This window comes from Oncorhynchus gorbuscha, linkage group LG18 (assembly GCF_021184085.1).
Source record: "Oncorhynchus gorbuscha isolate QuinsamMale2020 ecotype Even-year linkage group LG18, OgorEven_v1.0, whole genome shotgun sequence".
NCBI lineage: Eukaryota > Metazoa > Chordata > Actinopteri > Salmoniformes > Salmonidae > Oncorhynchus > Oncorhynchus gorbuscha.
This window is the reverse complement of record NC_060190.1, coordinates 48524473-48541978: the sequence shown is the minus strand read 5'-3', so window position 1 is coordinate 48541978 and position 17506 is coordinate 48524473. Positions and strand designations below refer to the sequence as shown.

The 17506-nt window shown below is 46.5% G+C and overlaps 1 protein-coding gene across 1 annotated transcript; it reads left to right on the top strand.

Moving 5' to 3' along the window:
• The first annotated feature begins 1651 nt into the window (after positions 1-1651).
• LOC124003722 (G-protein coupled receptor 61-like) lies at positions 1652-7919 on the top strand. The gene is made up of 2 exons (XM_046312267.1): positions 1652-2018; positions 3996-7919. The coding sequence occupies exon 2, from the start codon at positions 4201-4203 to the stop codon at positions 5587-5589; it is 1389 nt and encodes a 462-aa protein (XP_046168223.1). The 5' UTR covers positions 1652-2018; positions 3996-4200; the 3' UTR covers positions 5590-7919.
• The last annotated feature ends 9587 nt before the right edge of the window (positions 7920-17506 follow it).

Here is a 17506-nt window from a genome sequence, read left to right as displayed (position 1 = left end):
GTATTCCCATATGAAATGTAAAAGTAATATCAATTGATTTCAATATGATCCGACCTTTGCTAGCAATAGACTGGTGTCATCAGTGCCATGATTGTACCAGCCAGAGAACAAATTCAAATTTAGGGGAGTTGAAAACTGGGGTGCGAATTATATAAATGCTAATGTGCATGAATGACCATCTGCATCCTTTAAACGCAAATGAAAAGCACTTAAAACCCAGCAGCAGCTGTAGACTCATAGCATTGAGAAATATTGCCTGGCAGGGTCTCCATTTCATTGTCTCCCATAGACAGTGGAGTGGAGATGATCTGGCAGTGCAATGAGAGGGAGTGTTTATGAAAACGTCCATCAGCCACTGTCTTCCTCATTTCAGCGAAGATCACCGTGGCAACTTGAGACTAATGCTGCTGTGTTATCCCAGTATGATGGTCTGGGTGGAATGGGTGCTGATGCCTTAACTGAGGACCTGAGATAATTAATGCCTCTTTGTCTCAGTTGAAACCATCATGTGAGAGGAATCAGAGATTGTTATTGGGAGATGCAGTACAACATTTAACTTATTTATTTCCTTTCTGGCTTCTGACTTGTTTATTGATTGGTTTAACAAATAAATGTATATGTTATTCTGTGCTGGTCTCCTATTAACCTTGCTCTCTCCATTAGGAAAGTTATTTGGGATGGCTCATCTCTACTTCTATTAGCTTGTAAGAAAGCGTAGATTTGCTCAAATGTGAAGAAATGCTGGATGACAGACAAGGCGAAGACAACTGTAATTTGAGGATTTAACAGACAGAGTGAGAGTGGTGTTATACTCAGAAGAGTTTGCAACAATCTGCCCCTCCAAGGCCAGGAAGCTTATTAATCAAATCAAATCAAATCAAATTTATTTATATAGCCCTTCGTACATCAGCTGATATCTCAAAGTGCTGTACAGAAACCCAGCCTAAAACCCCAAACAGCAAACAATGCAGGTGTAAAATATTATTAAATAACATCCTATCACTGTTCGCTCTCTAAGTACCTGGGCACTGGTCAAAACATTAATCGAGGTTGTTGTCGAGGCTACCTGGGTCGGTGTGAATCGTATATATTAGCCACATCCACCATTTCAAACCACAAGTGGCTAAATGTACAGACTTGGGGGGGGGGGGGGGGGTCATTGGACTTGGGGGGAGTACCAGGTTCCACTTTATGGTGATCTTCACACAGATTCCTTTTCCCTCTGTAATTATTGAAACATTTATTCATAAGACAGGTTGAGTAAATGTTTATGGGCATGTGGGTATGTGTCATAGAGGTGTGTTTGAATGGGATAGACAAACCATGAGAGAGGTGACACAACAAAAGGTCACCTGGAGGTCAAGAGGTCAAAGACTCTGGGCTAAGTTCTTTGTGTAATGGAGCGTTTATGGAAAAAAAATCACATTTTTATTTTGTCCTGAGAAACAAAACAAAAACCCAACATCTACATAAGCCATTCTGTTTTTCTCTATTTATCTCCATTAATTTAACACTTAACCCTCTGTATGCAAAATAAAATGATAGCCAAACTTCAGGGGCACTAAGACCCAGCAGAGAGAGTGGCTCTGGTCCTATGCCTGTGCCTCTGCCTCCCTCTCCATCTCTGCAGTCACTGTGTGTGAGTGTGCAAGAGAGAGGGAGAGAGTGAGTTTATATGTGTGTGAGTGTGCGGTTTACATTAGCAAGTAGAGGGAGACAACATTTGGTCCTTTTCTTTTTTCTCTCTCTCATCCCCTTAAATCTATCACTGTCAACACAGCTACCCTTATCAGGAAAATAACCGAAAGACGAGGCAAAGGCAGAGGAGGAGAAGAAGAGCAGTCTGATAAAGAAGGGGAGTGCCATAGCAGTAGTCAGCACCATACACAACGCATGCGGCTGACTGATGTCTATCCTGCATCCCAGCACTGGGAGCTAACCAACCAGCTTAATATCCTTAAAAGAACAGAGCAGAACAGACAGCAGGCTACATCATCACAAAACCTGCTCTGATCCAGGTACACTGTGGGTTTCTGTCTCTCTCTCTGTCTCTCTCTCTGTCTCTCTCTCTGTCCCTCTCTCTGTCTCTCTCTCTGTCTCTCTCTCTGTCTCTCTCTCTGTCCCTCTCTCTCTTTATTTGTAGTTCTATCTTCCTCCTCTAGTCCTCCTTGAATGTAGAATATATTATGTGATCCAGTCTTGATACTGTAACATGGTGTGGTAATGTTGGGCATGGGTTGGTCCCTTTAGACTGGGAATGTAATAGATGTGTTGTCCAAATATGCACTTGCAGAGTACACAGCACTGGAAAAGGGTGCCTTTAGAATGACACTCAATCCTATGTATTCCTGCCCTTTCCCTTCTTCCTCCTCCTCTTTATCCTTGTCCTTCCTATCCTCCTCATCCCCCACTCCAATACAATGATAATTGCTTTTCTTCCATACTCTGGGACTCTCAACAATATCACATACAGTTTAGGCCTATGTCTGGTCTTGATATGTGCTGTAGGTCTGGTCTTGATATGTGCTGTAGGTCTGGTCTTGATATGTGCTGTAGGTCTGGTCTTGATATGTGCTGTAGGTCTGCTAGCACATATCAAGACCAGACCTAGGCCTCAACTGTATGTGATATTGTTAAGAAAAAAGAGCCCAGGGTACGGAAGAAAAGCAATTATCATTGTATTGGAGTGGGGGATGAGGAGGATGGGAAGGAAGAGGATAAAGAGGAGGAGGAGGAAGAAGATGAGATACATGAGATACAGGAATTACGACTGTGCTAAATGGATACGATCAGAATTATTAGGCTACAACTCAACGTAACCACAAACTTAGAAGACAACCAGAATAACAAGAATATTAAATTCATGAATCAAATCAAAGTGTATTGGTCGGTTTTAGTAGCAGGTTTCATAGATGAGGGCTGTGGGTGTGGCCAAAGTTGACAGGTATGCTTGAGTTGAGTCTGTCACTCAACAGTCAAAGTGGGGGGATTGCACAATGAGGGACTTCAATTAAGTGCACCGGGTTATGGCCCGTGACGTGAACGGGCTGAAGCGGTGAGGGAGGAATGCCCTTCTCAAATCCAACAGTAATCTGTGCTGCTCTGTTATGTTGTCAACAAGGCAGGCAGCACGCTGCATCATTCAGAAACATTTTCAATTAAATATATGTTTTAAAATTCAAACAAATTTTCATTGGGAAAGCTGATAAAGCTTTATTATCAAAGCAATCACCCTTGCATGTGAAAACACAGAATCCTATTAATTACTCCACATGCTTAACCTAGGCCTACATCACTTTTGTTTTGAGCCAACTTCGCCGTCAGCCCACACGGGGCACCTGACTCAAGCCCAGGAGGCAGCCCAGTTCCAAAATTAATGCAATCAATGCTAACCCGGTTCAACCGGGGTAGGCCTGGAACATTAATCAAATAAAAATAGTGCACTTTTCTGACAATGGAAGACTCTGATGCACCATCATATGTTGCTGTATAAATCGATTGGAACTTCCACTGGGAGGTTTATTTGGGGAAAATAGTGTTTATAAAACACTACAGGGACATTGTGGCTTGACACTAAACAGGAGCCATAAAGCCATGGGTGTGGTTTACTCTCTTATTCAATCTCAAAATGTTGCATAGTGGTTCAATTTACACAATACACACAGTCCTCAACATGTTGAAAACACATTGCAAAATGTCCTCTCCTTTCATCAGGAATGAATTAAGAATTAGTCCCTTCAAACACTGGTTTTGGATTAATGTATTGCCTTAGTTTCCCACAGATTTGAGTTGATAAGAATTTTACAAACTGTCACCCTAATGAATTAATCTTAAAATAATACTGGTTGCCATAGAGCTCTGACAGAGTTTGTGTTAGGATTATCTCATAAAACCATGTCCATCTGCAGAAAAACAGTTACATTGTTCTATTGTCCTGTGTCAGCCATTGTGAATTGCAGTAGCTAATGTCCTTCATCCTACTTCTCTGTTCCTAGGAGAAGGCCTGCATTTCTGAGGAGGTTATTAAGGGAGGTTGAGCATTCCCAGGATGACCCAGGCTCACAGGCCCCTTTTACAGAGCTGCTGTTATCTGACCTCCTCCCACACTGGGCCTCTGGTTCCTGGCCCTGCTCCCTGGCTGTGAAGGATGGGTGATGGGCCTGTGATTGACACCCTCTGTCTACCTTGTCCCGCCATCCGATGGAGCCGTTGTGGAACTCCTCCCTCCCCTTCTCACAGCCCATGCCCAACACCTCAGCCTCTGAGTCACCTGAGAGTGGGGCTTTGTCCCAGTCACTAGCACTGCTCGCCATGCTGCTCATGGACCTGCTGGCCGTGGTGGGCAACGGGGCCGTAATGGCTGTCATCGCCAAGGCCCCACAGCTCCGTAAGTTTGCCTTTGTCTTCCACCTGTGCCTGGTGGACCTGCTGGCAGCCCTGGTGCTGATGCCCCTGGGCATGCTCTCAGGCAGGGCCTTCTTTGGCGAAGCCCTGTGCCGGAGCTACCTCTTCCTTAGTGTGTGCCTGGTCACCGCCGCCATCCTCTCCATCTCAGCCATCAACGTGGAGCGCTACTACTACATCATCCACCCCATGCGCTACGAGGTGAAGATGACCCTGGGCCTGGTGGCCTCAGTCCTGGTGGGGATATGGGTCAAAGCCCTGGCCATGTCAGCCCTGCCTCTGCTGGCCTGGGCCTTACAGGGCGGGAGGACTCCTTTTCTGGAGGGTGTTGGAGTTGGGGGAGGGGGTGAGGGTGTCACCTCACCCCCAGCTCAGAGTCACAGGCGCTGCTCCTTGCACTGGACGGGGGGTGGGTCGAACCGCATGGCCTTCATGGTTCTGTTCACTTTGGTGTACTTTCTGTGCCCGCTGCTGGTCATCCTGGTGGTGTACTGCAGTATGTTCAAGGTGGCGCGGGTTGCGGCAATGCATCATGGGCCTCTGCCCACCTGGATGGACACGCCCCGCCGCCGGCGCTCCGAGTCGCTCAGCAGCCGCTCCACCATGGTGACCAGCTCAGGAACAGGCACGGGGACAGGGGTGGGGCGCGACACCCCTCACCGCACATTTGGAGGGGGCAAGGCGGCAGCAGTTTTAGCAGCAGTGGGAGGACAGTTCCTGTGCTGCTGGTTGCCCTACTTCTCCTTCCATCTGTACTCAGCTCTGGCCTCTAGCCCTCCAGCCACGCTGGCCCCCCTGGAGGAGGTCGTCACGTGGATCGGCTACTTCTGCTTCACCTCCAACCCTTTTTTCTACGGTTGTCTGAACCGGCAGATCCGCGAGGAGCTTGGCAAGCATGTGCCTTGCCTGTTCCGCCGGGCGACAGAAGAGGAGGACCGACTGCCCAGCCGTGAGGGATCCATAGAGGAGAATTTCCTGCAGTTCCTCCAGGGCACTGGCTGCAACCTAGATCCCCAGGACTCCCACAGCACCTCCAGCCCCAAGGGAGAGGCCTGCCGGCCCCTGGCCCAGCCCCCTCAACCCATTCCCATCGACTTCCGCATCCCAGGACAGATTGCAGAGGAGACCTCAGAATTCCTTGAGCATCACCAGATTAAAAACAACCATATCCTATCAGACAGTTAGGTTTTGTATTTATTTAATGTAAAAACCAACGCAAAAAGTTACTTGAATCACCACAGTAACATAACCACACTCTGGTTTACGTCACAGAGTATTACTATACAATGTTTTGATATTTTCTTTTTGATTATATTATTCTTAAAACTCAAAAGTTGTGCAATGGGAAATTGACTGAGATTTTTGTGGAATCTGTATTGTCCTGGATCACTTTTTGCAGCTTCACTTTCCATTCTGTAAATGCTGTAATGTTATGGAATTGATCTTCTTTGAGTAATGTTTCCATTGGAATCATTTGCTGGGAAAGGGTTGTGGCATTTTTGGGAGAAAGACAAAATGGCACAACTGTAGCTGCAGGGAACAGGCTAATATTGCCAGTGATGCCGATATTGGTGTTGTTTGTTAGAATGAGTTTTAAAGATGTAATTCCTCACATACATTTTTTTCCCCACAACGCATTGATAGGGCCAGTATGTTATTAATACAGATATCTTCACATACATTTTTTTCCCCACAACGTATTGATAGGGCCAGTATGTTATTAATACAGATATCTCGGTAACACTTTATTTGGATAGTCCATTTGTAGCTCTACAGACTATATACAGACTATCAGTAACATTTAAAGTAGCTATCTACTAACCCTAACTCTTATCCTAACCCTTAGCCTAACCTTAAACCTTATTCTACACCTAACCCTAACCGTATCCTTAGCAAGCAGTTGCTTATCAACAGATAGTTTGTTGATAGTATGACCAGACTATCCAAATAAAGTGTGACCATTATCTCTTCTGAGAATTTCCTTTTGGATTTCAAACCAAACAAGCCCTTGAGCAAAGAGGATATAGATGACTTTCCTTCTATTAGCATACCTTAAACCATATCAGGATCTATGACTTTCCTTCTATTAGCATACCTTAAACCATATCAGGATCTATGACTTTCCTTCTATTAGCATACCTTAAACCATATCAGGATCTATGACTTTCCTTCTATTAGCATACCTTAAACCATATCAGGATCTATGACTTTCCTTCTATTAGCATACCTTAAACCATATCAGGATCTATGACTTTCAGAAGGCATCCACAAATAATGTATCTAATATTTAATACTGGCAGATCAATTACTTTTTGAGGAACTGATTTATGACAGCTTATTTATGTAAGCTACAGAACAAAGACACCAATGTTGGAGTGCAGGAAGTCATGTTTGAAAATATGAAGTTTTCCTAATCCCTTTACCTCTGTAAAATATCATGACACGGATGTATAGTAGACAGTGAGTGAGTGGTCACCATGTCTCTACGATAAAGATAAGTTGTGCCTTTTAGAGATGATGACAGAGCTACTGTACCGTAATTGTGCCCTGGTTCTGAAGAGGATGGTAGGGTAGGGTATGAAGTAAGAAGTACCATGGATCAGCCACCTGTTGTTGATAGGTAAACCTCTGGGCAGATACCCCCTCTATCTGGAACACATCATCTGTGTTTTCCCATAAGCAGACCAGGTTTGTTGTGACCACAGTGAGGATGTAGGCAATCTTTTCTTAACTCCTCCTAAACTACTTCTGGTCTGTCAGAAAAGTACATTTATGTCTCATCTATCTACCATTTAGATAGTACAGTACCCCTCAAATTGACATGGGAATGTGTTCAGTACATTGGCAGACGTTCAGTTAAGGCAGGAGTATTTTTGTTAACTGATTCACTACATTACATTTCTATACAATTAAGATTTTGACAGATGTCGTTCTACAAATGTAGCTGTGTTTTATGTTTGATTTAAAAAACTAATAGTGAGTTCAACTTAAGCATTTAATTATTGCAAATTATTTATTATTATTAGGTATTATTGATTACTGTATCTTTTGTGATTAATTAACAAAAGACAATGGTGTATTCAAATGGTATACAGTAACTGTCTTTTCAGTGTGTGTTGATTAGCTGTGGAGCAACAGTTTGGAGAATATAATAAACCTAATTATATTTAACAGTCCTGCTCCTCAGGGTTCTCTACCTCAGATACAAGATTGATTTCATTTGAAGGTCAGCACGCAATGTACCGATAGAAAAGATATTGTGTAAGTCATGCCACATATTTTTTACTCTATGCTCCCTGGGTTGCTTTCCTTCGGCAGCTGGACAAGGCTTTGTCTGAGAGGCTTGATATGACACCTGCTTTACGTCTGCTCTCTCTGGTGTCACATTGTGAGGGAATTTAGAGTCGTTTGAGTTGTCCAGAACAGTACTGGACACTTTGAGGTATCATCAGCCCTGTGAAACCATAGACGGTTAACGCAAGAGTACAAAATTAAACATTTTCTTTCTGGCTTCTGACTCATTTATAGATTGTTTTAACAAATAAATGTATGACATCTTTCTATTTGGTACTTTGTTTGAATGTGTGCAGGTCTACTGTTAACCTCATCTCTATTTCCATAAGCTTGTTAGGAATCATAGATCTGTGATGAAATGCTGGATGAAAGACAAGATGAAGATGATTGTAATTTTAGAGGATTTAACAGACCTGTGCACAAGTGAGAGTGGTGTGATACATAGAAGAGCTCACAACAATCTGCCCCTCCAAGGCCAGGAAGCTTATTAAATACCATCCTATCTCTGTTCGTTCTCTAAACATTGATCAAGGTTGCTGTTGAGACTATTTGGGTCAGGTGTGAATTGTATATTAGCCATCTCTGTCATTTGGGAGTCACCTGCCGTACCGGGATTTACTTTATGGTAACTCCTAACCTCAGAGGTCACTAAGGGGCTGAGTTCAGACTTAAAGTGGACCCAGGAATGTAGTTCTTAACAAGCTGCTGGGTGGAGGGATACTTGGATCGCTCTGTTCCACCCACTCGCTCATCTTTTTCTATACTGTATATGGTTGGTGCCCCTCATTGCTTTGATATACCATTGAAAGGGGGGGAGATATGCAGTTAAAATACTCTAACCTCGGGGCAACATTTCAACTTCAAAGCCAGTAATCTGACCTTCAGGTAAAAGAAAACAGAAAAACAGTCACAAAGGGCACGATGAATACGTTCACATTTCACTCATTATATTTTGAGAGTGATGGATAGACAGTGTGGAGGACAGGGTTTACCAGCATAGGACAAATAGATACTGTTGAAATCATCAGCAGTAACACAATCTACAGTGTAGGAAAGAATATATTATTATTTAGTTGCAATTAACACTAGAGTGAACGCATCAAATAAAGAGTAGAGTGAACTTCAATGGATAAATCTGATTCTATTGAAGAAGTGTAATACTATGCATGAGATGCCCTGTAGTTTTTTTTACCACTGTCTTGCTGCTGTGTGAACATACTCCATTTATGTTGAAAGGCCTCGCATCACACCTCATCCTCAGCAAAGGGCCTCAGTCAACCCACCCCCAGCTTCTCCAGGCTCTGCCATTCCCATGGCAACATATAACCACTGACATTTCTCAGTAGTGGGGGTGGTGGGAGGAGCTTCTCCTGTTGGAATCGTTCACAAGACCTGATCTTTTCACCACCACCAATGGCTAGAGTTCTACATGAAAGCACATTCAGGTTTTGTTGGTTACAATTGTCATTAGTTGTTTGCACTGTACGCACAGTAGTAAGCATAATGGATGTTCAAAAAATAGTAAACGAATCCAGCTACCCACCTGAAAAAATGCTACAGTTTACTACAGAATTCTATAGTAAACTGTAGTATACTATACTACTTACTATAGAATATCGTAGAACAGTTGAAGTCGGAAGTTTACATATACTTATGTCATGACTTTGGCCTGGGGAAAGGGTTATGACAGTCATAAATACCTCTTCCCCCCTTTTTCCTCTCTCTAACCTACTGATGTTACATTTGCAAAACCCTTGGTTAACATAGAGATTCTGGGAACATCAGAAGGGGGGGAATGAACTATATTCTGGTAATCTGACCAACTGAACATATGCGGTGGTACTTAATGAATATGATGTCAGTTTCGGTTGTCATCTGAGACATTGTCATCAATGATAAGATTACATAAAATTGGAACGGAAATGGCACCACACCAAACTGGAAGTCTTCTGACTGGCTTGGACAGACAGTACCGTGCAGTATCGAAGAGCCCTTACTGCTGCTCGATCATCCTATTTTTTCCAACTTAATTGAGGAAAATAAGAACAATGCGAAATTTATTTTTGATACTGTCGCAAAGCTAACTAAAAAGCAGCATTCCCCAAGTGAGGATGGCTTTCACTTCAGCAGTAATAAATTAATTAACTTCTTTGAGGAAAAGATCATGATTATTAGAAAGCAAATTACGGACTCCTCTTTAAATCTGCGTATTCCTTCAAAGCTCAGCTGTCCTGAGTCTGCACAACTCTACCAGGACCTAGGATCAAGAGAGACACTCAAGTGTCTTAGTACTATATCCCTTGACACAATGATGAAAATAATCATGGCCTCTAAACCTTCAAGCTGCATACTGGACCCTATTCCAACTAAATTACTAAAAGAGCTGCTTCCTGTGCTTGGCCTTCAAATGTTGAACATAATAAACGTCTCTCTATCCACCGGATGTGTACCAAACTCACTAAAAATGGAAGTAATAAAGCCTCTCTTGAAAAAGCCTAAAGACAATATAAGACAAAACATGACAGTACCCCCCCACTCACCGAGCGCCTCCTGGCGCACTCGAGGAGGAAACCTGGCGGCAACGGAGGAAATCATCGATCAGCGAACGGTCCAGCACGTCCCGAGATGGAACCCAACTCCTTTCCTCAGGATCGTACCCCTCCCAATCCACTAGGTACTGATGACCACGGCCCCGAGGACGCATGTCCAAAATCTTACGGACCCTGTAGATAGGTGCGCCCTCGACAAGGATGGGGGAGAGGGAAGACGAATGGGGGCGCGAAGAAAGGGCTTAACACAGGAGACATGGAAGACCGGGTGGACGCGACGAAGATGTCGCGGAAGAAGAAGTCACACTGCGACAGGATTAATGACCTGAGAAATACGGAACGGACCAATGAACCGCGGGGTCAACTTGCGAGAAGCTGTCTTAAGGGGACAGCTCCGGGCAGCCGAGCGGAAATGGAGGAAAACTCGCCTCCCTGCGGACCTGGCATCCTTTCACTCCCTCCTCTCTACATTTTCCTCCTCTGTCTCTGCTGCTAAAGCCATTTTCTACCACTCTAAATTCCAAGCATCTGCCTCTAACCCTAGGAAGCTCTTTGCCACCTTCTCCTCCCTCCTGAATCCTCCTCCCCCTCCCCCCCTCCCTCTCTGCAGATGACTTCGTCAACCATTTTGAAAAGAAGGTCGACGACATCCGATCCTCGTTTGCTAAGTCAAACGGCACCGCTGGTTCTGCTCACACTGCCCTACCCTGTGCTCTGACCTCTTTCTCCCCTCTCTCTCCAGATGAAATCTTGCGTCTTGTGACGGCCGGCCGCCCAACAACCTGCCCGCTTGACCCTATCCCCTCCTCTCTTCTCCAGACCATTTCCGGAGAGACCTTCTCCCTTACCTCACCTCGCTCATCAACTCATCCCTGACCGCTGGCTACGTCCCTTCCGTCTTCAAGCGAGCGAGAGTTGCACCCCTTCTGAAAAAACCTACACTCGATCCCTCTGATGTCAACAACTACAGACCAGTATCCCTTCTTTCTTTTCTCTCCAAAACTCTTGAATGTGCCGTCCTTGGCCAGCTCTCCCGCTATCTCTCTCTGAATTACCTTATTGATCCAAATCAGTCAGGTTTCAAGACTAGTCATTCAACTGAGACTGCTCTTCTCTGTATCACGGAGGCGCTCCGCACTGCTAAAGCTAACTCTCTCTCCTCTGCTCTCATCCTTCTAGACCTATCGGCTGCCTTCGATACTGTGAACCATCAGATCCTCCTCTCCACCCTCTCCGAGTTGGGCATCTCCGGCGCGGCCCACGCTTGGATTGTGTCCTACCTGACAGGTCGCTCCTACCAGGTGGCGTGGCGAGAATCTGTCTCCTCACCACGCGCTCTCACCACTGGTGTCCCCCAGGGCTCTGTTCTAGGCCCTCTCCTATTCTCGCTATACACCAAGTCACTTGCCTCTGTCATAACCTCACAGGGTCTCTCCTATCATTGCTATGCAGACGACACACAATTAATCTTCTCCTTTCCCCCTTCTGATGACCAGGTGGCAAATCGCATCTCTGCATGTCTGGCAGACATATCAGTGTGGATGACGGATCACCACCTCAAGCTGAACCTCGGCAAGACGGAGCTGCTCTTCCTCCCAGGGAAAGACTGCCCGTTCCATGATCTCGCCATCACGGTTGACAACTCCATTGTGTCACCCTCCCAGAGCGCTAAGAACCTTGGCGTGATCCTGGACAACACCCTGTCGTTCTCAACTAACATCAAGGCGGTGGCCCGTTCCTGTAGGTTCATGCTCTACAACATCCGCAGAGTACGACCCTGCCTCACACAGGAAGCGGCGCAGGTCCTAATCCAGGCACTTGTCATCTCCCGTCTGGATTACTGCAACTCGCTGTTGGCTGGGCTCCCTGCCTGTGCCATTAAACCCCTACAACTCATCCAGAACGCCGCAGCCCGTCTGGTGTTCAACCTTCCCAAGTTCTCTCACGTCACCCCGCTCCTCCGCTCTCTCCATTGGCTTCCAGTTGAAGCTCGCATCCGCTACAAGACCATGGTGCTTGCCTACGGAGCTGTGAGGGGAACGGCACCTCAGTACCTCCAGGCTCTGATCAGGCCCTACACCCAAACAAGGGCACTGCGTTCATCCACCTCTGGCCTGCTCGCCTCCCTACCACTGAGGAAGTACAGTTCCCGCTCAGCCCAGTCAAAACTGTTTGCTGCTCTGGCCCCCCAATGGTGGAACAAACTCCCTCACGACGCCAGGACAGCGCAGTCAATCACCACCTTCCGGAGACACCTGAAACCCCACCTCTTTAAGGAATACCTAGGATAGGATAAGTAATCCTTCTCACCCCCCTTTAAGATTTAGATGCACTATTGTAAAGTGACTGTTCTACTGGATGTCATAAGGTGAATGCACCAATTTGTAAGTCGCTCTGGATAAGAGCGTCTGCTAAATGACTTAAATGTAATGTAATGTAATGGAAGGTTTTGAGTGGAGAGCCATACTCTCTGACCGCGACAATATCTAGGACTCTTAGTCCTACGCTTATTAGCGGCTCTCACAGTCTGCGCCCTATAACGGCAAAGTGCAGACCTGACCCTCTTCCAGGTGCGCTCACAACGTTGGACAAAAGCCTGAGCGGAGGGGACACTGGACTCGGCGAGCTGGGACGAGAACAGAGGAGGCTGGTACCCGAGGCTACTCTGAAAAGGAGATAGCCCGGTCGCAGACGAAGGAAGCGAGTTGTGAGCGTATTCTGCCCAGGGGAGCTGTTCTGCCCAAGACGCAGGGTTACGAAAGGAAAGACTGCGTAAGATGCGACCAATAGTCTGATTGGCCCGTTCTGCTTGACCGTTAGACTGGGGGTGAAAACCGGAAGAGAGACTGACGGAAGCCCCAATCAAACGGCAAAACCCCCTCCAAAACTGAGACGTGAATTGCGGACCCCTGTCCGAAACGGCGTCTGACGGAAGGCCATGAATTCTGAAAACATTCTCAATGATGATTTGTGCCGTCTCTTTAGCAGAAGGAAGCTTAGCGAGGAGAATAAAATGAGCCGCCTTAGAGAACCTATCGACAACCATTAGAATAACAGTCTTCCCCGCTGACGAAGGCAGTCCGGTAATAAAGTCTAAGGTGATGTGAGACCACGGTCGAGAGGAAATGGAAAGCGGTCTGAGACGGCCAGCAGGAGGGGAGTTACCGGACTTAGTCTGCGCGCAGTCCGAACAAGCAGCCACGAAACGACGCGTGTCACGCTCCTGAGTGGGCCACCAAAAACGCTGGCGAATAGAAGCAAGCGTACCCCGAACGCCGGGGTGGCCGGCTAACTTGGCAAAGTGAGCCCACTGAAGAACGGCCAGACGAGTAGGAACGGGAACGAAAAGAAGGTTCCTAGGACAAGCGCGCGGCGACGGAGTGTGAGTGAGTGCTTGCTTTACCTGCCTCTCAATTCCCCAGACAGTCAACCCGACAACACGCCCCTCAGGGAGAATCCCCTCGGGGTCGGTGGAGACTACTGAAGAACTGAAGAGACGGGATAAAGCATCAGGCTTGGTGTTCTTAGAGCCCGGACGATAAGAAATAACGAACTTGAAACGATCAAAAAACAGCGCCCAATGAGCCTGACGCGCATTAAGTCGTTTGGCAGAACGGATGTACTCAAGGTTCCTATGATCAGTCCAAACGACAAAAGGAACGGTCGCCCCCTCCAACCACTGTCGCCACTGAGCACTTCTCAGCCTTCACATAAAGACAATTCTCTAAAAGGCGCTGGAGGACACGTCGAACGTGCTGAACATGAATCTGGAGTGACGGTGAAAAAATCAGGATATCGTCAAGGTAAACGAAAACAAAGATGTTCAGCATGTCTCTCAGTACATCATTCACTAATGCCTGAAAGACAGCTGGAGCGTTAGCGAGGCCGAACGGCAGAACCCGGTATTCAAAGTGCCCTAACGGAGTGTTAAACGCCGTTTTCCACTCGTCCCCCTCCCTGATGCGCACGAGATGGTAAGTGTTACGAAGGTCCAACTTAGTGAAAAACCTGGCTCCCTGCAGGATCTCGAAGGCTGAAGACATAAGGGGAAGCGGATAACGATTCTTAACTGTTATGTCATTCAGCCCTCGATAATCTATGCAGGGGCGCAGTGTCCCGTCCTTTTTCTTAACAAAAAAAACCCCCGCTCCGGCGGGAGAGGAGGAGGGAACTATGGTACCGGCGTCGAGAGCTACAGACAAATAATCTTCGAGAGCCTTACGTTCGGGAGCCGACAGAGAGTATAGTCTACCCCGGGGGGGAGTGGTTCCCGGAAGGAGATCAATACTACAATCGTACGACCGGTGCGGAGGAAGGGAGGTGGCCCTGGACCAACTGAACACCGTGCGCAGATCGTGATATACCTCCGGCACCCCCGTCAAATCACCAGGCTCCTCCTGTGAAGAAGAGACAGAGGAAACAGGAGGGATAGCAGACATAAAACACTTCACATGACAAGAAACGTTCCAGGAGAGGATAGAATTACTAGACCAATTAATAGAAGGATTATGACACACTAGCCAGGGATGGCCCAAAACAACAGGTGTAAAAGGTGAATGAAAAATTTAAAAAGAAATGGTTTCGCTATGATTACTAGAGACAGTGAGGGTTAAAGGTAGCGTTTCACGCTGAATCCTGGGGAGAGGACTACCATCCAAGGCGAACAAGGCCGTGGGCTCCCCTAACCATCTGAGAGGAATGTCATGTTCCCGAGCCCAGGCTTCGTCCATAAAACAGCCCTCCGCCCCAGAGTCTATCAAGGCACTGCAGGAAGCTGCCGAACCGGTCCAGCGTAGATGGACCGACAAGGTAGTACAGGATCTTGAAGGAGAGACCTGAGTAGTAGCGCTCACCAGTAGCCCTCCGCTTACTGATGAGCTCTGGCCTTTTACTGGACATGAAGTGACAAAATGACCAGCGGAACCGCAATAGAGACAGAGGCGGTTGGTGATTCTCCGTTCCCTCTCCTTAGTCGAGATGCGAATACCCCCCAGCTGCATAGGCTCAGCACCCGAGCCAGTGGAGGAAGATGGTAGTGATGCGGAGAGGGGGCAACGGATAACGCGTGCTCCCTTCCACGAGCTCGGTGACGAAGATCCACCCGTCGTTCTATGCGAATAGCGAGTTCAATCAAGGAATCCACGCTGGAAGGAACCTCCCGGGAGAGAATCTCATCCTTTACCTACGCGCGGAGACCCTCCAGAAAACGAGCGAGCAAAGCCGGCTCGTTCCAGTCACTGGAGGCAGCAAGAGTGCGAAACTCTATAGAGTAATCTGTTATGGATCGATTACCTTGACATAGGGAAGACAGGGCCCTGGAAGCTTCTTCCCCAAAAACAGAACGATCAAAAACCCGTATCATCTCCTCCTTAAAGTTCTGATACTGGTTAGTACACTCAGCCCTCGCCTCCCAGATTGCCGTGCCCCACTCACGAGCCCGTCCAGTAAGGAGAGATATGACGTAGGCGATACGAGCTGTGCCCCTGGAGTAAGTGTTGGGCTGGAGAGAAAACACAATATCACACTGGGTGAGGAACGAGCGGCATTCAGTGGGCTCCCCAGAGTAACACGGCGGGTTATTAATTCTGGGCTCCGGAGACTCGGAAGCCCTGGAAGTGGCCGGTGGATCGGGGCGGAGATGGTGAATCTGTTTCGAGAGGTCGGAGACTTGGGTGGCCAGGGTCTCAACGGCATGTCGAGCAGCAGACAATTCCTGTTCGTGTCTGCCTAGCATCGCTCCCTGGATATCGACGGCTGAGTGGAGAGGATCCGAAGTCGCTGGGTCCATTCTTGGTCAGATTCTTCTGTTATGCAGGATGAGTGAGGACCCAAAAGCGGTTTAACAGAAACAGAGTATTTTAATGTCCAAACACAGGGAAGACATAGATCCTCTTCAGATGTATCGATTGACAAAATAGACAACCCGCAGAGAGGGCGACAAATAAATCATAAAGTCCTCTGATCTTTACAGGAGAGTCCCCTTCTAGCAGCAGAGGAGAATAGCAGGGTTAGCGGCAACAGACTGCTGGTCTCTCCGGGTAGGCGCGCATTGTAGAGGACAGAGGTACCTGATCACACGTAGCATCTGATGAAGAGGCAGATTACGACTGGACGGTACAAGGGTGAAGCAAACGAGAATCTGACAAAGACAGAAGCAGAAACAGAGAGAGAAATAGAGACCTAATCAGAGGGAAAAAGGGAACAGGTGGGAGAGGGTAAACGAGGTAGTTAGAGGAGATGAGGAACAGCTGGGGGAAGGAAAGGAAGAGAAGGTAACCTAATACGACCAGCAGGGGGAAACGAAGTGAAGAGAAAGAACAGGAACAAGACATAACATGACAATACATGACACCTATATCGAATCTTCCATTCCTAGAAAGGGCTGTTGCGCAGCAACTCACTGCCTTCCTGAAGACAAACAACATATACAAAATGCTTCAGTCTGGTTTTAGACCCCATCATAGCATTGAGACTGCACTTGTGAAGGTGGTAAATGACCTTTTAATGGCATCAGACCGAGGCTCTGCATCTGTCCTCGTGCTCCTAGACCTTAGTGCTGCTTTTGATACCATCGATCACCACATTCTTTTGGAGAGATTGGAAAACTTCTTGCCTGGTTTAGATCTTATCTGTTGGAAAGATATCAGTTTGTGAATGGCTTGTCCTCTGACAAATCAACTGTAAATTTCTGTCTTCCTCAAGGTTCCGTTTTAGGACCACTATTGTATTATTATTATTATTATTATAAAATATAACGTTTAACTTTCACTGTTATGCGGATGACACACAGCTGTACATTTCAATGAAACATGGTGAAGCCCCAAAATTGCCCTCACTAGAAGCCTGTGTTTCAGACATAAGGAAGTGGATGGCTGCAAACGTTCTACTTTTAAACTCGGACAAAACAGAGATGATTGTTCTAGGTCCCAAGATACAAAGAGATCTTCTGTTGAATCTGACAATTAATCTTAATGGTTGTACAGTCGTCTCAAATAAAACTGTAAAAGACCTCGGCGTTACTCTGGACCCTGATCTCTCTTTTGACGAACATATCAAGACTGTTTCAAGGACAGCTTTTTTCCATCTACGTAACATTGCAAAAATCAGAAACTTTCTGTCCAAAAATGATGCAGAAAAATTAATCCATGCTTTTGTTACTTCTAGGTTAGACTACTGCAATGCTCTACTTTCCGGCTACCCAGATAAAGCACTAAATAAACTTCAGTTAGTGCTAAATACGGCTGCTAGAATCCTGACTA

Excerpts from the sequence above, each read along its gene's own strand:
- LOC124003722 (XM_046312267.1), top strand. The coding sequence starts at position 4,201 with ATGGAGCCGTTGTGGAACTCCTCCCTCCCCTTCTCACAGCCCATGCCC.